Source organism: Amblyraja radiata, chromosome 29 (genome assembly GCF_010909765.2).
Source record: "Amblyraja radiata isolate CabotCenter1 chromosome 29, sAmbRad1.1.pri, whole genome shotgun sequence".
In the NCBI taxonomy this organism is placed as follows: Eukaryota; Metazoa; Chordata; class Chondrichthyes; order Rajiformes; family Rajidae; genus Amblyraja; species Amblyraja radiata.
Window position 1 is genome coordinate 19,111,906 of NC_045984.1, and position 27,508 is coordinate 19,139,413.

General features: G+C 42.4%; 1 protein-coding gene across 1 annotated transcript; it reads right to left on the reverse strand.

Annotated features, from left to right (window-relative positions):
- LOC116989725 (very low-density lipoprotein receptor-like) lies at positions 1-27,386 on the reverse strand. The gene is made up of 13 exons (XM_033047321.1): positions 27,137-27,386; positions 25,451-25,705; positions 22,993-23,112; positions 19,801-19,926; positions 18,109-18,280; positions 14,006-14,215; positions 11,879-11,997; positions 10,321-10,460; positions 9,197-9,338; positions 7,657-7,791; positions 5,955-6,260; positions 4,516-4,669; positions 1-2,896 (listed from the first exon to the last, which is right to left on the reverse strand). The coding sequence occupies exons 1-13, from the start codon at positions 27,384-27,386 to the stop codon at positions 2,884-2,886; spliced, it is 2,142 nt and encodes a 713-aa protein (XP_032903212.1). The 3' UTR covers positions 1-2,883.
- Positions 27,387-27,508: the final 122 nt, after the last annotated feature.

Below are 27,508 nucleotides of genomic sequence, written 5' to 3' on the forward strand. Positions count from 1 at the left end.
AATGATCCACAAGATTTTATTTAACCCAGTGGCACATTTTGATTTCAACCTGGTTTTAATAGAAGTTAATCAGTTGATGCTGGGAATAATTGTTACATCAGTTGACAGTTCAGTAGAGCACATCAAATTCTCCTCACCATGATGGAAATTGATAATTAGGATTTATGACAACTTTAACTTGAACTTGTTGCTGAAATTTAAATCACAACCAACAACTAGCATCAATGTTATTATTATATACTTGATTCAATGAACATATCAGTTTTCACATTCCTTTTTAAACTAGAGTGCTGATACTCATGAAATGAATTTTCATCAATGGTTAGGAACAATTGTAATGTAAACAAGGTGGTTCTAATTGCTCAGAGATAAAGAATAAAAGGTGTTGCTGGAGGTTATGGGAATGCCGAAGGGATTTTGAACATCCTTAAGTCAAACTGGCAGCTCAGGCCAGTCACCAATTGTCACCAGTGTTCATTGGAAATTGGCAGCGTTGGGAACAGTTGATAAGGGTGGGGTAGTTTAAAATCCCACCAGTACAGTGCAGTGAACAGAAACGAAGGAGTGTATGAGGTCTGAGCAACAAACCAAGTCATTGTGACAGTTCACAAATGGACGTACAGTTCGTTGCCAAATGAGAGTAATATCTTGTTTTATGAACAGTCACTTCGATTTCATGGGTTCTCTCTTTCAGCATCTTTGTTGTCCATATCAGATGAATGGATTGCCGAGGGATTTGCTTTATCAATGCAGTTCAATGGTCATTTTCTGGCAGAGAGGAAAGTGGGATTTGGATAATCAACACTGGTCTCCACATCAGCAAGTACAACACTTCGATGTTGCTGGAAGTATCTGATAGTGTAGCTGAGATCAGGTGATTTCAGTACATGCATCTTGGGCAACTGTCCCAGTGGCACTATAGACCAACAAAATGTTGAGCGATGTCTTAACACAAACACTTTACCTAATAATAATTTAGCGCTGTTTATACATATTAATTACATCTTGAAGAACAATAAGTTTGAATATCCCTAGTAAAGGGGACAATCCTCACCTTTAAAACTTCCCCAGCATTACTGATTGATAATAATCTCGTACATTTATCCTGGGGCAGAGAACAAAGTGTCACCTATACAAGATTCACACAAACACACAAGATGCTGCCACAACAGATCTCTGGTGAATCTCACATAGCTACCAGAGTGCACCTCTGAAATAATGTCACTTTATTCAAAGTATGGATTGTAAATAAAGTGCATAATCACTACGTAACTATTTGTACCAGAAATAATTCTTGATATAACTGCTTCAATGCCAAGATCTGCTGTTTATGCTGCAGTGTGAATTTGGCTACAGTGGGCAATTACCAGTCCTATTCGACTCAGAAATGTAGCGGGTTGTCCTGCAATGGTGCAAATGCCACAGTTCTGCACAGTGATACTGAATATCAGTCCCACAATACTTACAATAATTCCAAACACACAGCAATTATAGAGTTTCTTGGTGCCACATTTTACAGTGAGCACAACATTGGTAGACCATGCACAGAAATGCAAAATATGGCTTTTTTTGCAGGTGATACATTTAACATCTAAGGCCACTTTGTTTCAAGTTCCCTCATGGGCAAATAAACAGCACAAAGATGTGGAAAAGTTCAGCACATGAAACATTTCATGTAAAATACATCAATCACTTTCTAGGCTTTTGACAAAGTATTAACCTAAAGGCAGTATTAATTTTATAGAATAAGGGTATCGACAAAGACTAAACAAACAAATTAAAAAGGAAAAGGGTGGGAGGTCCACAGAGGACACCACAAGGACACTGATGAATGAAGGTCATTCCAGTCAGAAATTTTTCACCTTCAACATAATCTATGAATCATAGCCACTTCACTTTTAGGCAGAGTGTAAATGTAATGTAAATTGTCGTCCATTTTTCCTGCTTCTATTAGGCATGTATTTTTCAGTTGAAGATTTGATCTGGAATTGGATCCTTTGCTCACTGCCTTGCTGCAGTTATGTTAGAATGTACTTGTGCACAACCCGTTCACTATTTCAGGCAACCTTTCAAATCTAAGGCAGCAGAACCTGACACATAAAGTTTCAACTATTAGGAATATTTTGACAACACTGGCCAAGGCTGTGATGTTCCTCTTTCAAGTTCCAGATAACATTTGCAACATTTCAAATGCTTTGGTGTGAATTTAAAATCTTAGACATGGTTTATATTTAGATCAATGAGAGGTTTTAACTTGAACTTGCCAGGTAATCATGGGCAAGGGAACCTCCATACAACCTACAGTAGTCGATCCTCACCAAGAAACTATGAACCACACCCAGTGAAGGGGCTTAGCTCAGAGTTAAGGACTGGAATAGCCACAAATATAAAGGGAGAAAGTTAAAAAACACAAAAAGCACACTTGCTATCTATTAACTACTATGGAAACATTGGACTTGACTGACAAAATTCCTAAATCGTACTTGAAACAGCAATCAATTTCATTTTTACAAGACGATTGCACAGAAATCTATGGAATTAACATTGAGGGAATATGTCGAAAAACCTCTTTATAGTTATTTTACATTGTTCAGTGCAGTTGGAAGGCTCATTGTGCGTTTAATTTGACTGTGGAGGAATCGGATAAATGGTTCCTATTTAGTGAAAAGATTTTTTGACACATTCCCTGGCTGGGCACCAAATTAAATCCTGCAATAAATAATACTGTAACTTTAAAAATAAATACTTTATCAAGGCTCTGAGCAATAAAATTAACTGTTAGATGATTGTTAGCACATCCAGTCATGTGAGCAGCACTGCCCATGGAGATTACTGACAGAAATGCGAGTCCCGCACATACAATAGACGTGTGCCTCTTCATCTTTACAACAACGAGCTGTGAAATGAAGTGAACAGTCAGAAATTAACACATTCAGTGAGAACATCTAAAGTAACAAAACAACATTTACACAATTATGGCCAATGCCTGGATTATCTACAGAAATAGAACTGAATCAGTATTAATGGCCTGAACTCATGTCTATAGATTCAACATTACCCTTTTGGATTCTTACCATCCAGATACCCAACCAGTCAATGTACTCAGCTCTGATTGATCAACTCGAATCATGAACTATGTTTTTCTCTGAAAAACAAAACTCCGATAATCCAGTCGCTTGGGAATTTGGTGGTGTTGGGCTGATAGATTGATCAGGATCTGTTCAATTCGCTCTTCAATGCTCATTCTTCCTTACACATCCATCTCCCACAACCCAACATTACTCATTTGCATTTGGGACTGTATGCAAAGATCCAAGTGTCTCCTGCCCTTAGCTAAGTATCCAAGCTAACAGGACAGTCAACCCATTAGTTTTTTTATCCATCCTATCACCAGCCACATATAATACACTGGAGAATGTAGGAGAGATCTCCAGTGGGCATCACTCCCAATTGGTTTCATTGTTTCAAGATCAAGCAGAAAATTGTTGATTGAGCTCTGCTTTAGCGTTACATGGCGGCTGCACTATTTGGGAGAGTCAATAAATGGACTCCCTCTGAGAAATTGACATGCATTTTCTATGCTTCAAAAGTTACTTCATTAATTGTACTGTACAACAACCCCTTTGTAACAGTCGTTCGGGTAATAGGGATTTGCTCTGGTGGAATTTACAAATCCCTCTCTACAAATCTGACGTACAGAATGAAATTTGCTCTTATGAAATTTATGCACAATAAAAATTAAATAAACAAAGCAAATGGCTTTTCCACTCACATTTCTTGACACGTAGATAATGTGATAGATTTTGTTTAGCATGTTGTGCTGTCTACCCTATTCCCCGAGAGTTTTCCAGTATTAATTACCCTCATGCTCTCCGAATTATATTTAATGAACATCATTCAAGGAGCGCCTGCGGCAGATAACAGATGAACGACATCCAATGTTCGGCCAGACACCATATCCGAGCCGCCTAAAGTCGAGGTAAAGTTTTCTTAACTGTGTGACTCCACTTGAGGCTAGCATTACAAGTGAAGCACGAGTCTCCATATGGGGTGATAGAATATCCACTCTACCTCTCTCAACTACCATGGGACTAACGGCAAGTGAGCAACTCCCTCCCGGTGCAGACGCAAGTTGGTCCAGATGGAAATGCCTCAATCGATTGAGAACTGGTGCTGGCAGAGCCAAAGTGTCTCTAAATAAGTGGGGATATAACTCCAAACAATGGAACACCTGCTGAAATGCCCTCAACTGGAAAACCACTGCACAGCTGCCGATCTCGCTACCTACAATGAAGATGCTGAGAAGTGTGTTCAACTCTGTCTGAACAATATCTAATCTTGTAATGTGGACTCAATAAGAAGATTCAATTGCTGTAATGTGATTAATGGAGACACAAATGGCTGCCATCTATCTCTGCACTCCCCTCCCTTGAGCTGGCTCCATCTGCTTCTTGTTCTGTTATCTTATTGCAACATAACCAACTTTGATTTTGACGCTGCAGTGACAAAACTTACCGCTGGGAAATGGCGTCCGAACCTTGTTCGCTGTAGATCAATGAATTCTCTGCCTCGAGGGGAACTGGGGAAAAGCAGCGCGGTTCCTTGTTGCGACTATAAAGTACTCTCCAGTGGACAGCAGCACAGCACATTGCAGTTCCACTTAGGACCACTGAAGGTAGAAGAGGAAGAAAATAGAGAAAAACTTAAAGAAAATGGAGCACACATACTTCACTGAACTCACGCTTTCATACCGAATATGCTGACAGGAAGTCCAAATTTGATTTATGTAATGAAAATATGCTGAAAGATCAGCTCCCTGTTCAGATCCTGCACTGACAACCTACAACACACTGTGCACAAAATCTTCCTAAAACTGCTGATAATTCACATGTGTAACTCAATTCATAGGTATGTTCATGTTTTTTAATTGAATTGAAATTGAAACATACTTCTTGAGGAATAAAAATAAGTATAATTGTTCCACGATAATTTCCAGGACCAACCTGTCCATTTTAAATGTTGGCACCATATTGGACTCCTGACACAAGCTTCCAACTTTCACACAATATAATACTAACTTGTGGCTCATCCACTGCTATTCTTTCGTTCCACACAGGCAGGAATATATAAATGCTTTTCCTCGCTGGCCTCTCTGTTGTCCGTGCAACATCAACCGCTAACTTTACCCTATCACGGGTTAAGTATAGCTACAGAACTTCTCCACTTAGACCTGGATTGTAGGCTGGGATCAATGCTTTCATAGAGTACTACACAGTTCCCTAGAATAGAAACTACATAGCCCCACAAAGAATAATCTCTACACATAATGCCATCTTTGAACAAGTAGTTCTGCTGTAATGCAATAGTTGCATTTCTCACAAAACTCGTCTTATAGAAAATCACGTAATAAAAATAATTGTGTCAATGGGGAAAAGGGGATTCATGGCTTTAGTTTTAAACAAAGTTATAATAGTTATTTCTCCCACAGGATTAAAAAAAAAGGTATTTTTAATATCTAGAAGTTTACTTTTGTGACTGCAAACTAAAAATACTAAAGGATGTATGTTATATTGTTTAATACAGCATTGTTGCGCAAGTATCAATAGAAGGATTGCTTGTCAATTTAAATGATCAGCCGCAGTTAAAGTAGCAGCTAAGTTCTTGCACGACAATGGTGGCCGATTACTGGGGAGGGGGTGGGTTAGATGAAAACAGTTTTGTTTCCCTGCTTGCCAATTTCCAGAGTAATTATTAAGTAGGACTTGATCAAAATTGTGTTTTAACCAATTTAATATAGGTAGTGTTCCTTCACTCATCAGTCACATTATATCCAATTCACTTTATGAAAACAAGTGTTATCGCAGAACTACCTGTACATGGCACCACGTGGCGCCCTGGAACTAAAGCACCTTTTACCAGCTATTTCAAGATATGTAGCAATTTAAAAATCTTGCCTATAATTGCGATAATCCCTACGGATACTGCATCGAGATATGCCAGATCAGCTGCTTTAGGTTTCTCCTCCCTTTGCGTCGGACTGGAATTGGTTTCCACCTCCTCCGACGGACTGGATTTCTCTCCTTCCTTTTCCGACAGATTAGTCTTCCCTCCTTCCTCCTCCGATGAATCAGACTTCCCGCCCTCCTCCTCCAGTGATGGACCAGAATCCATCTCCTCCTGTGACCCGCCGGAATCCGCTCCGTCATCTTCCCATGCGCTGGAATCCACTTCCTCGTCCTGTGAAATGCCTCGATTCATCTCTGGAAATTGATGCACAAAAACCTTTTGTGAACCGTTGGAAAAAGCACTGGGGTAAGTTCAACCATCCAATTCACAGGCACAACTTCACAAATCCTGGCCCGTGTTGAATTCGGGCATCTTAACTGGGTCACTGAGACTGTTTTTAGTGAAACAAGTCAAAGAGTGAAAGAGCAAGAAACAGATTCTTCGGCTCAACTCATCCATGCCAACCAAGATGTCTGAGCTGGTCCCTTTGTCTGTGTTTGGCACATATCCCTCCCGACCTATTCTATCCATGTACCTATCCAAGTGTCTTTATAAATGTTGTTATTGTATCTGCAACCCTCCCCCCCCCACTCCCTCTGGTAGCTTGTTCCATATGCCCACCACCCACTTCGAGTGAAAAAGTTACTCCTTGGGTTCCCTTCAAATCTCTCCTCTCCTCTTAAACCTATGTCCTCGAGTTTTAGATTCTCCTCCCCAGAGAAAAAGACTCTGACAATCCACCTAATCTATGCTTCTCATAATTTTATGATTTATAAGGACCCTCAACCTCCTACGCTCTAGGGAAAAAATTCCGTGCCTATCAAACACCCCTTGCAACTCAAGTCCTTTAGTCGGGTAACATCCTTGTGAATCTTTTCTGCACCTTTTCAATCCAATGACACCCTTCCGGTAACTGAATGACCAGAGCTGCACACAATGTGGCAAATGTGCTCTCGCCAACAATGTGCTGCTGTAATGTGACATCCTAACTTTTATACTCAATGTCCTGACGGTTGAAGGCCTGCATGCCAAAAGCCTACTTCACCATCCCATCCACCTGTACCACCATGATCAGGGAACTATGTATCTATACCCCTTGGTCTCTGTTGCATTTAACTTTCCAAATGCAACACCTCATTCAGAGAAACTGAAATGACCTACTATCACTATTATTCTTACAGCTCTCTCTGATCTACTTACACAGTTGTTCCTCTAATTCCCATAGACTTTAAGGGGGCTGCAGTACAACCCTATCAAAATGTCCACCCATACAGACTTACTGGATTCTTAAAAGATATCCTCCCTAATTACAGCTGTGATATTCTCCCCAATCAAAAGCACAACTCTCCCTCCTCTCTTAACTCCAGCTGTATCACGGTCGTAGCAACTGTACCCCAGAACATTGAGCTGCCAGTCCTGTCCCTCCCTCCCTCAACCATGCTTCTGTAATATCGCAGTTCCATGTATCAATCCATGCCCGGAGTTCATATGCCTTCCCTGTCAAGACTCTTGCATTAACATTGATGCAGTTTTGTTTACCAGACTGGTGCTTCCTGTCCTGTATAGCGAACTTGCTGATTTTAACATTTACATTTGTTCATCTTTCCCATGTGCCACACTACCCTTTTCTGTCCCACCCATTTATCTTACCAATTTCACATCTACGTCCGGTCTTATCTGATTTCATATCGTCTGGACGCAGGCATGCATAACGTTGAGCAGTGTGAGGCGCTGGCACACACAGGAACTCGCAGGCAGCATGAGCTTCAACACACCAGTTCTGCCCTGTGGTAAACACAGGAAAGAAATAAAGACAAGTATATACATTGGAATCGGTACTGTCGGGTTTTGTTATAATAGGACAAGCAATGCTGCAGTCATACATTGCACTAGGGGCAGTCTAATATTTCTAGCATTTTTTGCTTTTATATCAGATTTCACAGTTTTAAAACAAGGAAAGTCTATACCGTTCCGAAGGTGTTGAAAGTGGAGAAATGCGCTGGAATAAAATACAAAGTAACCTCGAACGTTATTTTTCCATGCATAATTTGGGAATTTGTATGTAAAATTTATGCCTTCTACTCATTAATTATCCATCATCAAAAAAGACCAATGACTATTAAGATCAACATTCATTTGATTAATGGCAGGCTGGAACTGTATTGGAAACCCCAGTAGGATTTAATAGGAACACGAGGAGTAACTTTTTCTACACAGAGGGTGGTATGTATTGAACTAGCCGCTACAGGATGTTGCAGGGGATACACTTAGAACATTTAAAAGATAGTTGGACAGGTATATGGATGGGGAAGGTTTTTAGAGATATGGACAATGCAGGCAAATTAGATTTAGTTTAAATGAGGCATTTTGGTCGCATGGGCAAATTGGGCCAAAAGGCGTTTCCGTGCAATGTAGGACGAGTTTCCAAGTGCTTGGAGTAAACTCAACCAAGACTTTTGTTGCCATTTATATTTGATTCATTTGTTCTGGGAGGGGAATGTGGTGGGTGAGGATGGAAGGGAAACTGGCAAATCCGATGTAGTGCCCGGCCTAGATGCTCTAATTAACTGCATTATTAAATGGCCCACTAGTTTGCTCCTGAATGCTATTATTTAGTCTTAACAGCACAAAATGCATTTAGGCCAGCAAGAGTTTAAAGCTGTATATTTGAAAGGACCTCTCCTCAATTATTTGATCATAGTTAGCAATCCTTGGGCAAGATTTTAGCAAATCTTTATTGTTGCTTGAAAATGTGGTGACTATTCCAGGAGGCACTAATTAGACACGACAGTGATTATATTTGCTCTACTCACGCCAATGCACCTGGCTTTCTCCCAACATCCCTTCACTTTCCAATCACTTGCAACTACATGACTCAGATCACCAACTTAATTGAAATGTGCAATTATTCTACACTTACTACAATGAACTGTGCAACTCAAGTGAAACAAAAAACCTTGCTAACTCTATATTTACAAGAAATGTTCAGAGATTAAAAAATCGCTGTGTGCGCCAGAACTTGGGGGCCATATTAGTTAGCTTATACAGATATAATGTAGTACCTATCATAATAAACCTCTTGAGAAGTTCTTTACTTTGTTAAAAGGCAGTCATTTTTACAAACAAAGAAACTTGTGTGACACGGAAATCTGCAGGAGGAGAATAACTGACAATAAATGTGATCTCATACCAAGTGGTTGTATCAGCTTGTGATACACGACCAAACTGCGTGGCTCTGTGAGATTCTGTGCCAGAGATGTCACATTAGCTCCTGTAAACTTGTCAGCACTGAACAGAGTCTTGCTTTCCTCATCAGACCAATAGATGTGGTTCTGAAAGAGAACATCTTGTCATGTTAGACATACATACTCATTCACAAAATCTATAATAAATCAGAAACAAAGATATTTTCAAGTCATACTCATTTTGGTTCATGCACCACAAAAAAATAAATATGATATTCTATTTCCTTTTCAGTTAATTCTTTATTATAAAATTGTTACTGCATCCACAGTAATAAAAAAAAATCAAACTGCACTGCTTTGAGAAAGAAATACAAACATCTACATCAGTTGCAAAAAACAAAAGTGCTGGAGGAACTCAGCAGGTAAGGACGCATCTGTGGAGGGAATGGCATTGCTCAAAATTGGAGATTATTATTCATGCCATTAGATTGTGAGCTACCCAAGCAAATATGAGACGCTATTCTTCATATGCATGTGACCTCACCCTTGCAATGGAGGAGGCCAACGACAGAAAGGTCAGTAAGGGAATACCTATGTATACCTCTTCCAACCTCTTTTATTGTATTTGGCTCCGATGTGGCCTCCTTTACATCGGCAAGACCAAGCACAGACTAGGCAGCACATTTGCTGGCCACTTATGCTCAGTCCTCCTGAGCCTGCAGGAACTCCTAGTTACTTCCCATTTTCATATCTTCCCATTACTGACCTTTCTCTACCTGGAACTTCAATATGTGGGGAGGTGAGCAGATGGTACGCAATGCTGATGGCCCAGCTCAAAAATTGCAGTCCTGGCCCAATACCGCAGGATCTGCAATTTCAGCAAAACCACCATTTAGGGGTGGTTGATCAGAAATAAAAAGTGTTCCAATTCACACAAAAATTCAATGGCCTAGCACAGAAAAATAAATTAGCTCCAAGTTTTAATAATAGTTACCACCATAGTCAAGAATTTGTTGTCAAAATGTCTGGGTGCACAGTGGCTCTATATTAAACAATTCACACAGTTCTCCGAATTATGTCTGTTAAGTATAAGTAACATAATCTGGTATTTTAAAAATCATGATATTACCTCAAACACTGCCAGACCAAATGGGTTTGTCAGGTATTTCTTGGAATGAAGAATACTCCTTTGAAAGTGCCCATTCAGGTCAGAGTAAAACAGCTCATGCAGTCCACTGTCCATCCAGTAGAGACGATTCTTAATGAAGTCTGAAACCAAGCCATACAATAAATTGGATTAAATCAAGTCTTTTCACTTCGGTTTCACAAGGATGCTAACCCAGGCAAGTATTCTTCACGAGCCTGGACATTAAAGGGGTGCAGATGGGGAGTGTGGAGATGAACATCCAAATCTTAACCTGATGTCATGTTCTATGCTGGGACCACTGATAATAATCAGGAAAGGGTGACCTTCGAGTTCTCTGTCCAGTGGATTCAACTGGCTCTCCAGCTCAACTCAACCAACTCAATGAACAGGTAGATTTCAGTCCACATGCATTTGTGATAAAACAATTATTTGCAAAGAAGACATCTTCAGATGATTGAACAGAGTTGTCCAAGAAACGCTTCCAAGGTCTTCCATTGCCTAGCTTCACGTGTGTGTGTGTGTGTGTGTGTGTGTGTGTGTGTGTTTTTAATCTTTGCTTGTGTAGCTTTATCCAGTTTAAAAAAACACTGGATACACAAATGACTAGATTCTGGAATCTTGAGCAATACATCAGGTGCTGGAGGAACTCAGTTGGTCAGATAACATTGGGGAGGGAAATGTACAGATTGTCCATTTTCCTCCACAGACGTTGCTTAACCCACTGAGTTCCTCCAACATTTTATTTTAAGTCACTGGATCTTGGATTGGTGAAGGCTTTACTCTGGACAAGACAATAAGTAAGTAAGTTTACTGGCCAAGTATTCACATACAAGAAATTTGCCTTGGTGCTCCGCCCACAAGTAACAACATGACATACAGTGACAGTTACGAATGACTTACGAAAACACTAAACATTAATAATAACAAAACATTAATGATAAAACACCATTGATCAAGCATGTGAACCAACAAAATACCAGATCAAAGTGCCGTATTTATCAGTACAGGGCCCCAAGAGAACAACATAACATTTCCATTGGAGAGTCAAGGGAGCTTGGAGTAAGCACGCAGCAGTAAACTTAGGAATAGCGTCAGTAATGGAGGCAAGGTGAATGAACAGCACAAGCAAAGACCAATGGAAAGCAAGAGGGAGTAGAATGATCAGAGCCAGGGGTGCTATGCAAAACCAAATAGCTTGTTGAATTAGATTAGAGACGAGTATCTTGCAGCAGTAACTTGGAATTGGTACAGTTTTGCGAGTCAATTAATTCAAAATAAAATGCACATTTAAGAATTGGTAAATATTTCACAGGACAAGCACTTAAATTGTGAAGGCATAAATAGCCATGGGTCAAGTTTTGGAAGATGGGATTAATATAGATAGTTATTTGATGTTTGGTCTTGACATGAAGGGCTCCTTCCAATCCTGATGACTGTGAATCTATGAGAGGGGAAATGAGGAAAAACGTTTACATTGAAGGGTCCAGCTTTACTCTGCAACACAAACCCTGGTTCAACGATGCTTAGTATTTGCTCTCACCTAGCGCAAGACCTGTGGGTTTTTCAATCCTAATGCTGATCAGTACCCTTCTGTCAGCTCCATCCATCCCAGCCTTTTCAATTTTTGCTGACGCTCCCAAATCGGCCCAGTACAAGACCCTGTAATTCATAGAAGCACAACATTTAAAAATGCAACAGCAACCAACCTGTACAGCTTGAGATTCAATTTTAAATACTCATGGAGGCAGAAATGCAGTCTACATAACGCACTATCCAAAGCTTACATTCTGTACTTCAAAGTCAATCATATTCATTCAAGTGCAATGAGAGATTTGTTACATTGTAAGCAAAGGGAGTGAGTGGGGAGGGGACGAGGAGAAATATTATTTAAACATTGTGTTTAGTGGGGGAGTGGGATAGGGGAGAGGTGAGGAGTGGGGGAGCAGGAAGATAGAGGGAGAGGAAGGGGTTAGCGAGGGGAGAGGGGTTAAGGAGGGAGTGACTGAGGGTAGGGGAAAGGAGAGGGAGGGAGTGGAGGCGGGGAGGAGAGGGGAGAGAAGAGGGACGTTGAAGAGGAGGGGACGGAGTGTTGGGGGATGAAGGGGGAGTGGAGGATAGGGGTAGGAAAGGGATGGTGAGGCGCAGTTCTGGAGGGTTGCTGTGACTCACGTCACAACGGGGATCTCTGGCGTCACAACGGGAACCCGTCAGCCACTCATGCGCAGTTGGGGACTATGGGTTCAGATTGATGGTATATTTTACAAGTTATTCACATTTTCAACCTTTCAAAATCCAGTTTGAGAAAAATAATTTGAAGTTGCAGAGGCAGTTACAGCTATGATGTCACAATGGAATGTCACAATGTCACAAACTGCCCGTCAGCAGTGCTCCACCCCACAATTACATCACAATGGGATCTCATTTACATTAAAAAAAAATTGTTTTCAAAAACACAGCAGCTTCCACCTCACAATGACATCGAGGGGGGTAGGGAGGGGAGAGGGGTTATGGAGGGAGGGAGGGAAGGAGTGACTGAGGGTAGGGGACAGGAGGGGGAAGAAGAGGTGAGGGAGGGAGTGGGGGAGGGAAGAAGCAGAGAGGAAAGAAGAGGGAGGGTGAAGAGGAAGGGGAGGAAGAGCTGGGGATGGGGGGAATGGAGGAGGATAGGGGTAGGAAGACGGATCGCGAGGCGCACTTGGGGAGGGTTGCCGTGCCTTGTGTCACAAGGGGGATCTCTGGCGTCACAACGGGAACCCGTCAGCCGCCGTGCGGGAGCAGGGAAATAGAGGGAGAGGAGGAGGGGTCGGGAGGAGAGGGGTTATGGAGGGAGTGACAGTGTAGGGGAAAGGAGAGGGAGGGAGAGGTGAGAAAGGGAGTGGGCAGAAGAGGAGGAGAGGGGAAAGAGCGAGGGTGAAGAGGAGGGGGAAGGAGTGCTGGGGTTGAGGGGAATGGAGGATCGGGGTAGGAAATGGGATGGCGAGGCACACTTGGAGAGGGTCGCCATGACTTGCGTCACAACGGGGATCTCGGGCGTCACAACAGAAACCCATCAGCCACGCCTGCGCAGTTGGGGGCTATGGGTGAGTGGTGGAATATTGCGTTCGGGGACCAGCCCTCCCGTGTGACAGGGACCCAACTTGGTCTAGTAAATATATATAATTGTTTTATTACAAATTTAAGGTAGACATCACAGTTTCTGCTTGGAGTAAATAACTTCATGGTTAATTTAACTAGCTGGAGTGATTGTAGTGGATGATAGCAGATCCTCTTCTGGAACCGGCATGCAAATAGTTGCCCAGCTCTGGTGCCTACTTTTGGAGATTCAGGGACAGTTTCTTCCCAGCTGTCATCAGACAACTGAACCAGCTAGAGCGTGATCCTGACCTTCCATCTACCTCTTTGGAGACCTTTGAACTATATTTAATAGTGTTTATCTTGCACTAAATATTGTACCCTTTAACCTTTATCTGTGCACGCTACAGGGCATAAATGTAATCATGTCTAGACCTTTCTTTGATTAGATAGCACGCAATCAAAAGCTTTTCACTTTACCTCGGTGCAAGTGACAACAGTAATAAATTAATAAACTGCTCAAAATTCTCATCAAATGTACGTGGGATTATTATTATTATTATTATTATTATTAGTTGTTGTGCCATGAACATACCCTGAGTATGGATCGACTACAACAGCTGCAGGTTCCACTAGATTCATACAGAATAAAGTCTTCCTTCTCAGTCCATCCAGAGTAGAAAAAGATAGAGTCCCAGCCGCAGCTTCAGTCCAGTAAATGTGGCCATATATCCAGTCCACAGCAATCCCACCAATTCTTTGCACATCACTGATAATCTGCTTGCTTTCTTGGCCCATAGATTTGCTGGACCAAAAAAAAAAAGTCAATAATTCTCAGGTTACAGTGCAAATTAATATAATAATGACAATTAGGAAATCAACATGCAGGTAATGAGGACAGCAAATGGAATGTCGGACTTTTGTGTTTTTACATCCCAACCCCTTTGCAATAAAGTCCTGCAACACTGTATAAAGCACTAGTGAAACTACTTCTGGAATGCTGTGTCCCTTTACTCAAGAAGGAATATTCTTGCACTAGAAGCAGTTCATACAAGGATGACGAGGTTGTCTCTTGGGATGAAAGAGATGGCCTACCAAGGAATATTGCACTATGCTCACCTTTTTTTTGAGAGAGTGTGTGTGTGTGTGTATATAAATATAAAAATATGTGAGTAAGTGTATATATACACACTGAACTTTATTTTCCTCTCCCTCGTTTATCATATTATTTACAGCATACTATGTTTACATATTCTGTTGTGCAGCAGCAAATAGGAATTTCATTGTTCTATCTGGGACATCTTCTATATTACTAAATCTCTGATCTTGACCGCTTTTGGCTGACTGTGCTGCGATTTCCGAGAGAACGCCGCCACCTACGGCTCTCAGAGACCCCCTCCGCCTTCCGGGACCGGTGGATTTTTCCCATCGATGAAAAATCAGAGAGATATTAATGTAATTTTAAAAATCCCCATTCTCTCTGCTGCCCCCGCTGGCAGCAGGGGGGAGGGGCTATAAAACCCGGAAGTGCAGTCCCTCACTCAGTCTCTGCCAGACCCAGGAAGCGAGAGGGTCACGGTTCTCTGAGCTGCGAATAACACTGAACGCACGTCTACTCCACGGTGAGTCCCCTCGATGCGGCTGTAAGGTGTCTGCAGCCCAATTGTTCGCCTTGGCTTGGCTTTTAAAATTGTTGCAGCAGTTGGCTGCCAGAACAAGAATCCATTCGGCCCACAATATCTATACTAGCCCTCTGTAAACCAGTACCTTCGGCCCGCAACACCCATACTAGCGCAACAGACAGCCCCCCTCCCCCACTGGCGAGCAGTATTGGAATTGGTGGAGAGGTGGAATATTGCGTTGGTGACCGGCCCTCCCGTGTGATGCTGGGACCCAACGGGTCCCACTTAGTCTAGTATGACAATAAAACACTGTTGACATTCAGAAGGAAGATGTTTTTAGGTGAGCTTATTGAAAACACACGAGATCTGTAAGAGCCTGGACAAAGTGGAGGATGTTTCCCTTCTCTAAGGACAATCAACTCTTGATGACAGAACTTGTGGGTTGTCCATTTCAAACAGACATGAGGAATATCTTCCCTTTGGTTGTGTTAACCTTTGGAAATCTCTAATTGAGAGCTGTGGAGGCTGTATCATTGAATACATTCCAAGCCCGAGATGAATAGATTTTTGGACCATAAGGCAATCGAGTGTTTGAGGAATAGAGGTAAGGGGGAAATTGGGGAAGGCAGGCTATTTCTGCTCCTACAGCTCTTTCTTTGTTCCTACAGTGCCCTCCATAATTTTTGGGACAAAGACCCATAATTTATTTATTTACCTCTGTACTCCACAATTTGAGATTTGTAATAGAAAAAAAAATCACATGTGGTTAAAGTGCACATTGTCAGATTTCATTAAAGAGTATTTTTATACATTTTGGTTTCACCATGTAGAAATTACAGCTGTGTTTATACATTGTCCCCCATTTCAGGGCACCATAATGTTTGGGACACAGGTGTTTGTAATTGCTCAGGTGTATTTAATTGCCTCCTTCATGCAGGTATAAGAGAGCTCTCAGTACCTAGTCTATCCATCACCTTTGGAAACTTTTATTGCAGTTTATCAACATGAGGACCAAAGTTGTGCCAATGGAAATCAAAGAAGCCATTATCAGACTGAGAAACAAGAATAAAACTGTTGGAGACATCAGCCAAACCTTAGGTTTACCAAAATCAACTGTTTGGAACATCATTAAGAAGAAAGAGAGCACTGGTAAGCTTACTAATCGTAAAGGCACTGGTAGGCCAAGGAAGACCTCCACAACTGATGACAGAAGAATTCTGTCTATAATAAAGAAAAATCCCCAAACATCTGTATGGTAGATCAGAAACACTCTTCAGGAGTCAGGTGTGGAGTTGTCATTGACCACTGTCCACAGAAGACTTCGTGAACAGAAATACACCGGCTACACTGCAAGATGCAAACCACTGGTTAGCCACAAAAATAGGATGGCCAGGTTAGTTTGCCAAGAAGTACTTAAAAGAGCAACCACAGTTCTGGAAAAAGGTCTTGTGGACAGATGAGACGAAGATTAACTTATATCCGAGTGATGGTAAGAGCAATGTATGGAGGAGAGAAGAACTGTCCAAGATCCAAAGCATACCACCTCATCTGTGAAACACGGTGGTGGGAGTGTTATGGCCTGGGCATGTATGGCTGCTGAAGGAACTGGCTCACTTATCTTCATTGATGTTCTGTTGATGGTAGTAGCATAATGAATTCTGAAAAGTATAGACACATCTTATCTGTTCAAGTTCGAACAAATGCCTCAACTCATTGGCCGGTGGTTCATTCTACAGCAAGACAATGATCCCAAACATATTTCTAAAGCAGCAAAGGAGTTTTTCAAAGCTAAAAAAATGGTCAATTCTTGAGTGGCCAAATCAATCACCTGATCTGAACCCAATTGAGCATGCCTTTTATATGCTGAAGAGAAAACTGAAGGGGACTAGCCCGCAAAACAAGCTAAGCTAAAGATGGCTGCAATATAGGCCTGGCAGAGCATCACCAGAGAAGACACCCAGCAACTGGTGATGTCCATGAATCGCAAACTTCAAGCAGTCATTGCATGCAAAGGATATGCAACAAATACTAAATATGACTACTTTAATTTACATGACATTGCTGTGTCCCAACCATTATGGCACCCTGAAATGGGGAAACTATGTATAAACACAGCTGTAATTTCTACATGATGAAAGCAAAATGTATAAAAATGGCCTTTATTAAAATCTGACAATGTGCACTTTAACTACATGTGATTTTTTCTATTACAAATCTCAAATTGTGGAGTACAGAGGCAAATAAATAAATGATGGGTCTTTGTCCCAAACATTATGGAGGGTACTGTATGTCTGCTGACCGAGATCCTAATGCTGGTGATCAAGTAGCATGGGTCAGCATCATAATAGGTTTAAAGTAGGTTTAGGGTTAGCAATTTACTCTTCGGGGGCTGAGGGGCTTGTTTCCACACTGTTATACCTCCATAATTCTCAAAGCAAGGCAACCATTACCTTCAACCCAGGCAGAACTACCTTGTCCTGGAACTTTAAACCAGCTCATAAAGCATTGAATTTGTTATGTGAAATTGGGAGCAACTTGGACAGTTGATAATAGCATATATGTGAACTGCCTAAATCACCAGTCAAGGCAGTCTAAGCTGTTCCACTGTTCATGACACTAACAGTGGTGACGAATGCGCAATGTTAGATTTACGCAGCTCAAGAGAAATACAGCAACAGTTGGGGAGTGTATCCGTCAGATATTGCCTTATCTTGCATAACGCACAGGCTTCATTTGATTTTTCTTTCTTGAGCACAGGATTAAAACTGTACAATAAGTTGCATATGGCCAATCTTGATGCTAATCGTTAACAACAGATCATTTTCTAATTGGCGATCTAAAGCAAAATCTCTCATATTTGGCAATTCCCTGTGGAAATCAGATCAGATTTCCACAACAGCTGCCAGCAGTATTTGCCATGCTGCTGCCACCAATCCTAACCCAGTTCAAGTAATTTTGAGTTACACGCACTATTAATATTCCTCCATCCTTTCCTTGCTCACTGGTTCAAGATATTGGTATCACGACAGTCTTCCAGACCACCTTGATCAAAGTCAAGGCAAATCAATTTGTTTACCTGAATATTCCCTCATGAGTTGCATCTGACCAATAGATTGTTGACAATGCAACATAAACAGCCAATGTTTCTGCATTTTCCAAGCTGTCAGTTAATTCTTCATGTTCCATTCCATTAATGTTCAGCTTCCTGATACTACCATGGTTGGTGAAAATCAAAAATGGCTCCTCTCCTAGTAAAAAATAAAAATTAAATTTCATAGGTTATAAGTCATACAAGCAGAATAAGGCTATTCGGCCCATTGAGTCTACTCTGCTATTGGAATTCGGCTGATCCACCTTTCACTCTCAACCCCATTCTCCTGCCCCTCCCCATAACCTTTGAAACCTTTACTAATTAAGAATTTATCAATCTCCGTTTTTTTAACCCAATGACGTCCTCCACGGCCGTCTGTGGCAATGTATTCCACAGATTCGCCACACTCTGGTTCAAGAAATTCCTCCTCATCTCCTTTCTGATGGTATGTCCTTTTATCCTGAGGCTGTGCCCTCTGGTCCTAGACTTACCCACTAGTAGAAACATCCTGACCACATCCACTCGATCCAGGCACATCCTAATTAATGTTGGGGAGTGTATCCGTCACAATCATCAGCTTTTTAACTCCAGGATGGATAATTCTACTCTGCCACTTTAATCTGGAGTCAGTATGGACTAACCACCACCATTTTGTGCCATATTCTTTGGATGGGGAAGTATGGATAACATAATGGAAGAGGTCGACTGCATTTTCTAATCTTGTGTTCAATCCTGGAATGTCCAAGAAGCAGCAGTCAAATGGCTGCTAGATTTTTTAAGGTTCTCTTGATGGCATTGGACAGCTCAGTGAGATTTCAAAATGTTATGCTTTTGGAACTATTCATAAATAATATCAATAAAGGATATAAGCCAATTTCTCCCCTTCTCCATATGTCGATAAAAATAATGATTACCATGGAGAACAGGAGAAGAAAGGTCCAGTGGATACACTGACCCAGCTCTACATAGTTGTGATGTCTTAAACATCATGATTCACAATACTCTTCTTCATCAGCTAATATAAACTGCCTGAGAGCACTAAAAGAAAACAAATAAATCCCAAATCTAATTACATATGGATGAAATTAGAATTTTTTAAATGCTGTCTTTTAGACCTCTTGCAAGAATAGCTAGTACAGGTATGTTCAAATTAATTCTAAAAAAAATAGAAACTGCAAACTATTTTACATATAACTGGACAATGTATAATATTTCATCAACCATCTAGTAATGGAATAGTCAAATATTGAAACAATATTCAGCAAGAATAATGATCAGTTTACAATTTATAGATTTAAGGGCACTGCACCTCGTTCCTTCCATGGCTACATAACCAGCGTTATGTATTTCTGATTTCCAACATCTATGGATTTTAATTTCTCACTAACAAAGGTGAAAAAGATGAATTTCAAACCATTTTCTGTTTATAATATGTGAAACTAGTTGTCTTTACATTCCACCCCAGTACAATAAAACTAATAACCGGACATGCATGACAAGCAGATCTTCTGAACTACCAGATGTTAACCCTATTGATACCCCAGCATCCTTTTGCATGGTATTGTACTAAATTGTCCAGTGAACCCGATAAGTTTCAGGATAAAAGAAGACACAAAGTGCTGTAGTAACTCATTGGCGATCAAAGCTTAAAAAGTTCAGCTCATAATAACGACCCACCTGCAGCTCGGCAAGCATCACTGTGTGGATCCCTCTGATACCGTTGGTAACATTCACACTTATACGATCCATGCAGGTTAACACAAATCTGGTCACATACATTTGAATCTCTACACTCATCCACATCTGAATAAAACACAGACATTACTGAATTTGACCAGATCAATGAAAGCATTCTGACATTCATCAGTTTACATAATATAAATTGAGTTACAATGTATACGAACAACCACCCATGCCTAGTGAATGCATCAATAATATTACACATAGTTTAGATGTTTGATAACAGTGAGCATCTGGTGCAGAATGCTGGATGTTAATGGAAGTGAGTAACATTGGATCTGATCTTGAGGAAAGGCGAATTGGGATGGGGAAGCAATGTTGCTTCATTGATGCATTTAATTTCAAGCTTAACTACAGTACACTTGGTCCCCTCATTTAAATTAAGAATAGATTATGAATAGTTAAGGTTCCCTGCGGCACCTCACTAGCTTCCGATTGCCAAATTGGAAAGTGACCCTTCAATGCCCATTTAGTTTTCAGTTGAATGAGTCAATCCCCCATTATCTATATATTACCCACTCTTATCCTGTACAATAAGTAACCTTCTGAATATACCAGACTACTGGTTCCCTTTATTCACCAGATATAACCTTTATCCCTCAAAATCTCCATCAAGATGATCACACTTTGTAAAACCACATGATCTCTTGATCTTCTATGTGCTCTGCCCATGCATGCTCTTTAACTATAAGGTTAACTGAAGAAAATGTTGCAGATGGTATCTGCTGCAATGGGTGTGTTCAGATGCTGGAACAGGTGAATGATCAGAACTGTGGAATGGGTTCTATCAAACTGTCAAGCTTCTTTTACTGTGTCCAGCATTGTATATGCTGGAAAAGCTTTGGAAGTCAGGAAGCCAGAATATCATCACTGGACAACACTCTCAAACCTGCTCTTACAATGCTGTATTTATGTAGCTAGTCCAGTTAAATTTCAGGTCAATGAATCATTGAATAGATATAATACATGGCCATTCAGCCCATCACGTTGCTACTGGAGTAATCTGCTATTGATTATTGATATGGATATTGATGGCAAGGGACACAGCAATGATAATGCCACTGAGTTTCAAGTGTACATATGTCCTTGAGCACGGAACAGGACTCATCCATGCCGACCAAGATGTACATTCACGCTAATTCCATTTTCCTCCTTTTGGCTCCAACCCTCCAATCCATTCCTGTGCTGTTATTTATTCACCGAGATGGATTGATGTATTTTCTGGCAGCTTGATCTAAACACTCCTCTTCATGTGTGTGAAAAACTTGCCTATCATATTTTCCCGTTCACCTTACGCCTATGTCTTCTAGTTTTAGACTCTCGTCGTGGAAAAGTGTACCATCTGCCCCTCATAATATTATAAACCCTTCAGTCTCCCGTGAGCACTATCCTAGCCAATCCAATCTCTCGTAATTAAAACCCTCCATTCCTGTCATCCTCCTAATGAATCTCTTCTACACTAGTTTGATCACTGCCACATCCTTTATCTACTGTGGCGAATGGAACTGCACACAATATAACAAGTGTAGTCGAACCAAACAGACTCTTTCTAAGAGACTGCCATTAACTGGATTTGAGGCATTAATGTTACTTACCTATTGTCAGCCCATTCCTCTTCTCTGCACAGAGATAAAGGTTAGTTCATTTGATAATGAGTTGTGAATGGAATTGAACACTGTAATCAACATTGATCACCTTCATTACTGCAATGAAGACCTTGGTGAAACAGCTGAAGATGGTTAGGTCTGGAACACTGTCCGGAGAAACATTCTGTGGTGATACACTGAGGTTGGTATAATTGATCTCCAACAACCTCAACTATCTTCCTTCGAGCAGTGTATACCCCAAACATCAGATGGCTTCCCCATTGACTTCACTTTTAACAAGACATCATAATAATAATAATAATAAATTTTATTTATGGGCGCCTTTCAAGAGTCTCAAGGACACCTTACAAAAATTTAGCAGGTAGAGGAAAAACATGTAAGGGGAATGAAATAAATAGTAGAGACATGACTAGTACACAAAGTAAAGACAGAATTCAATTCAAAACACAATATGAGGCAATTAATGCACAGATGAAAAGGGAGGGGGACGTGGGGCTATGGATAGGCAGAGGTGAAGAGATGGGTCTTGAGGCGGGACTGGAAGATGGTGAGGGACACGGAATTGCGGATCAGTTGGGGGAGGGAGTTCCAGAGCCTGGGAGCTGCCCTGGAGAAGGCTCTGTCCCCAAAACTGCGGAGGTTGGACGTGGATGGAGAGGAGACCGGCTGATGTGGATCTGAGGGACCGTGAGGGTTGGTAGGGGGAGAGGAGGTCAGTGAGATATGGGGGGGCCAGATGGTGGAGGGCTTTGTAGGTGAGGACAAGGATTTTGTAGATGATCCGGTGGGAGATGGGAAGCCAGTGAAGTTGTTTCAGGACTGGAGTGATGTGATGCCAGGATTTGGTGTGGGTGATGAGTCGGGCGGCTGCATTCTGGACCAGTTGGAGTCGGTTGATGTAGGTGGAGCTGATGCCAAGGAGAAGTGAGTTGCAATAGTCCAGTCGGGAGGAGATGAAGGCATGGATGAGTCTTTCAGCAGCGGGAGGTGTGAGAGAGGCTGAGTTTGGCGATGTTGCGGAGATGAAAGAAGGAGGTTTTAATGACATGGCGGATGTGAGGCTCAAGGGAGAGGGTGGAATCAAAGATCACGCCAAGGTTGCGGGCCTGGGGAGATGGGGAGACAATGGTGCCGTCGATGGTGAGAGTGGGGTTATTGATTTTGCTGAGTGTGGGTTTGGAGCCTATGAGGAGGAATTCTGTCTTATCGCTGTTGAGTTTGAGGAAGTTATGTTGCATCCAGGTTTTTATAGCTGACAAACAGGAGTTGATATGGGAGAGGGGGGGATTGTGGGGGGATTTGGTGCCGAGGTAAATCTGGGTGTCATCGGCGTAACAGTGGAAGTCCAGGTTGAAGTGGAGGAGTATCTGACCAAGGGGGAGGATGATACCACAAGCAGTCAAATTCCAATGAGATCACAATGGGTGTGATCTGTACACAGCAAAACTGTACACAGCAAAAAAATACATACAACTTTAAGGAATTACTGAGATACTTTTAAAATCTGCTTGTGTAAACTCACCCACACAAGTGAAATGATTTATTAGCTCTAATCCAGCTGGACAAGCACACTCATAACCCAAAGGAAGGTCCCAGCAATAATCAGAGCACTTTCCATTTGCTTCCAAGCACTCATTCTGATCTGCCAAACAAAAAATATATTAGGTACATAAAGAGCTATATCAAAGCATATTCCTATAATTGCAATCCTGATACAAAAATACTTACTCGAGCAATTTCAGCCAGAGATCTGACTGCAATTTCAGCCAATGCTTCACTGTTAACAGGCTAAGCCTTCACACTGTGTTTTTGATTTTCTGTTTTTTGGATTGAATTCTGTTTTTAATTTGTGTCTCTGTGATGTATTTTTTACTTGTTCTATTCCGATTATATGTTTTTATTCCGATTACTATGTAAGGTGTCCTTGAGATGTCTGAAAGGCGCCCATTAAATAAAATTTATTATTATTATTATTATAAGCCATCTTGGGAGGGAGGAGCCATCTTGGGAGGGAGGAGCCATCTTGGGGAACGGCTGCTAACCAGCAGCCGTCCGTTTTAACTCACTTTTTTTGGGAGTTTTAGTAAGTCCTGTCCTCTGTCTGTTGGAGAATGGACTTTTTAATGTGGAGGGAAGGAGGTAACTATGGTCGGTGAGGCAGCTTTTTTCTCCGGGCTGCCCGTCGACCCGTCCTCGTGGCATACCAGCGGGCGTGGAGCGCCGTTTTCTGGCGGGGACCGCCCAGCACCTCGGCTTCAGTGGCTGCACAGCGCTGGGGCGGAGCGGAGCGGGCGATGCCTTGCCTGGGTCGCCGCACTGGAGCTCCGGTGAGCAGTGACCGCCGAGATCAACACCTCCGGGCTGCGGATCTGCGGAGCGGGAGGCGCCGACTCTAACATTGGGAGCCTGGGAGCTCCAAACCGGCGCGGCCTTGTCGGCTTCGGAAGCCGCGGTCCCCAGCTAGGAAGCGGCCGTTCCAGGTGGCCCAGCCGCTGTGAGGACTCTCCCGACGCCGGGGCAACACCACCCGGTGAGAACGGCCATGAACATCGGGCCTCCGTAGAGGCAATTGCGGTGGCCTCAATAGGCCTGACTTTCGGTGAACTGGGGATGGAGACTGGACATTGTGCCTTCCCCCACAGTGGTAACCATTGTGGGGGGATGATTTTTTTGTCTGTAAGTAAACATGTTAGTCTGTGTCCAAGATGGCTGTCGGAAGGGAGAGTGGACGCTGGCGCGCTTTAGCTGCCGCTGCTCTCTCTTCACATTGTGTTTTTGATTTTTTTTTTTTTGTCTTTGGATTGAATTCTGTTTTTAATTTGTGTTTTTGTGATATCTTTATTATTTATTTTATTCCGACTATATGTTTTATTATTCTTGTTAATCTCTGTAAGGTGTCCTTGAGATTTTTGAAAGGCGTCCAAAAATAAAATTTATTATTATTATTATTAAGCAAGTTGGGGCCCAGAGGAGTATCAAAACAAGCGGAACAATTATCTTTTGGGTCTGAAGGGATCCTATCTATTCCCCTTATGATTTTATACATCTCTATAAGATAATATCTCAGCCTCCTATGCTCCAAGGAATAAAGCCTGCCCACCTCTCCCTATAGCTCAAGCCTAGTGTCTTGACACCATCCTCGTAAATCTCGGCACTATTCCAGCTTAATGGCATCTTTAATTTACCACTAAATGTACTACTAAAATCCAGGGCTCAACTCATGTTAAGTCTGCACTTCGGGGTGCATGTTTAAGATGTAATCTATAGCTGGTCACTGATTTACTGAAAACTGGGTTAGTTTATGATACTGCAATCCTTGGAGCTTTAGTCTCTCTCCAGGCTTTGGTCATGTTTGCTGCATTAGTTGTACTATGAAGATTAAAGAGTTCGCTGATGCCTCATTAGGAATTTGAAAAGCTGTAGCAAAAACACCAACCTCTCAAATTCTGGCCCGTCTATTAAAGTATATGCTTTCTAATTACTGCTATGTATTTTGAATACCTGGGCTCTTAAATCTTATTGAACCTCTGATGTTTTCAGTTATGGATTACCTCAGTAACCTGCACTGAATTTCAATTAAATCTATTTTCCAATTTTATGCGGCACGGCAACATCTGTTGAACGGAAGATTTTGGAATCTATAATTAGTGACTGAGCAGATTGACAAATGTGATTATAGAGCTGAAGTGGATTTCTTAAAGAACTAAAGCGTGTCACAGGATACTTCCCAAGCTCAGTACTCCAATTGCACCAATTTGGCTCCACCATCAAACCGATTTCTCCAAAGGTCACATCACTAGACAAAGCAGGGTGGGACAAGGCCATGTGTGAAACGTGAAAAGTACCATATCTGTCAAGCCCAGTGGCTTGTTTTGCTACTTGTACATACAACACAAGAAATTAAAGTATTCATTCAATACAAGTATATACTTTGTACATACAACACAAGAAAACATGCATTAAGGTCCCTGCGCACTTACTGCAATTCGCCTCATCGCTACCATCAGTGCAATCAGGAAAGTTGTCGCAAACTGATTGTAGCTCGATGCACTGTCCAGTGTCACACAGGAACTCAAACTCCCCACACTTTCCAAGTTGCACTGCTATTTCTGATAAAGTACAGTTCTGTTCATCACTCCAATCGCTACAGTCGTCTCTTCCATTACATAACACCAGCACAGAAATACAGAGTCCATTCAAGCACTGGAATTCATCCTTACTACATCCCACATCACCTACAATACAAACAACAGGTGAAATAGAATTAATAGCGTAATTAAACAATTACTCACGAAATTATAATGATCTCTTCCCGATTATTCACAAAGCACCTTTCATTCACAACCCCCCAGGTCTTTCATCCTTATCAATAACCATTTCAGCTTCACTTATGTCATATCCTGCCTTAAACATAAATGCAATTTGTGAAACGTTGTACTTTTTTGTAAGCATGCAAAAGTGGAACAAATCCTCAGTCCCACTTCACCTGCTCTTGGGGGGGGGGGGGGGGGGGGGGGGGGGCAGAGGAAAAGCAGATGATTTCCCCTGGTTTAATACGGTGTTTGAGAAACTTCCCCACAGCAGCAGTGAGCACCACACTGCGAGATCCCTCACATTCAAGCTCATGTCTGGAGTCATAGGAAGTCAACATGAAAGCGAGGGCAAAGAATACAGTTTCACAGAATGACAATGAGTGTCACCCCTTTACATGCATGATTGGCAAAATAGCAAATAAATAAGAATTGCTGTTTGACAAACCATTAAGATTGGAAATCTTACTGGAGCCAATGTTTTCATTATCATGGTGAGCAATGTTTTATTTCCATAGTTAGGTCAGGCCCTCAAATATCCTCCTCACCATTAACCTCAAATCCTCACCAACAACCAGGCCTCTCCCATCTGTGACAACAACCCCTTTCACTGATGTTTCTGCCCCACTTCTACATTCTCACTGTCCAACTCACTAGTACGCCATCACCACTTCTGTCCCTGTCCTTAATGTCCCTATCCTTGTCCTTTCTGCCTCCCATCCTTACTACCCCTTCCCTTCCTTACTACTCCCTGTCCATACTGCCCCTGCCCTTAATACCCCCATCCTAACTGTCCCTATCCCTGCCCTTACAGCAACCTAACCGTCCTTACAGCCTCTGCCCCTAGCCGTCCTTACAGCCCCTACCCGTCCTTACAGCCCCTACCCGTCCTTACATCCACCACCCCTGACATTACATTCTCTACCCGTCCTTCCTGCCCCAACCACTACATTCATCTTTACTGACCCCCTCCCCCGTCCTTACCCCCATACTTTCCCCACCCGGCATTATTAACCTGTCATGTGTTTACTACCTCCCCCCTCCCTCACTGTCTCTACCTCTGCCCTTATTAATCCGACACCTGTCTTTACTACCCGTCCTTACTGCCTCTACCCCTGCATTTAGAGCCCCTATACCTGTCATTATTGCCCCCTATACCTGTCATTATTACCCCTTCCACTGTCCTCTAATGCTCTGGACTAGTCGGCAAGGTCGTCGTCTCCAGGGTTACGGGCGCTGCAGCCAATGGGATGAGGTGATGGTAGGGGGCGGGTCGACGCGGCTCGTGTTGTCCGGTGTGTCGTGTCGTGCCGTGCCGGACCGGGCTCGGCCGATGCACCGCTGCCGTTTACTTACCTTCTGCCCGGCTCCCGCTACCGCTCCAGCCCGGGACGGCAGCTCCCCCTGTCACCGACCCGGCGGCCGCAGCCATCGCCGCCAGCGCCAGCAGCAGCAGCAGCAGCAGCAACCGGCACATGTCCCGCGCGCCCTCTACAGCGCTCGACATGAGGACTTCCAGCCCACGTGAGCGCGCACGTTTCCCGCCCGCCCGCGCACGGTTCGGGGCCGCGCAGTGCCCGTGACAGCGGGGCGGTCGCGAAGTCATGGGGCGCAACATGACGACTGATGTAGTCTGGCTTCCCTGTCAGACCCGAGCCTGCGTTCCTCCGCCTCCACAGCTTTTTGAGCTAAACAATCTAAGACATCCCCTCAACTCCCTCCCCTAGT

Excerpts from the sequence above, each read along its gene's own strand:
- LOC116989725 (XM_033047321.1), bottom strand. The coding sequence starts at position 27,386 with ATGACTTCGCGACCGCCCCGCTGTCACGGGCACTGCGCGGCCCCGAAC. Across the intron at positions 23,113-25,450 it reads TAGCGATGAGGCGAATTGCA|ATCAGAATGAGTGCTTGGAA; the intron begins GTAAGTGCGCAG and ends TTTGTTTGGCAG. Across the intron at positions 19,927-22,992 it reads AAATCATTTCACTTGTGTGG|ATGTGGATGAGTGTAGAGAT; the intron begins GTGAGTTTACAC and ends TGTTTTATTCAG.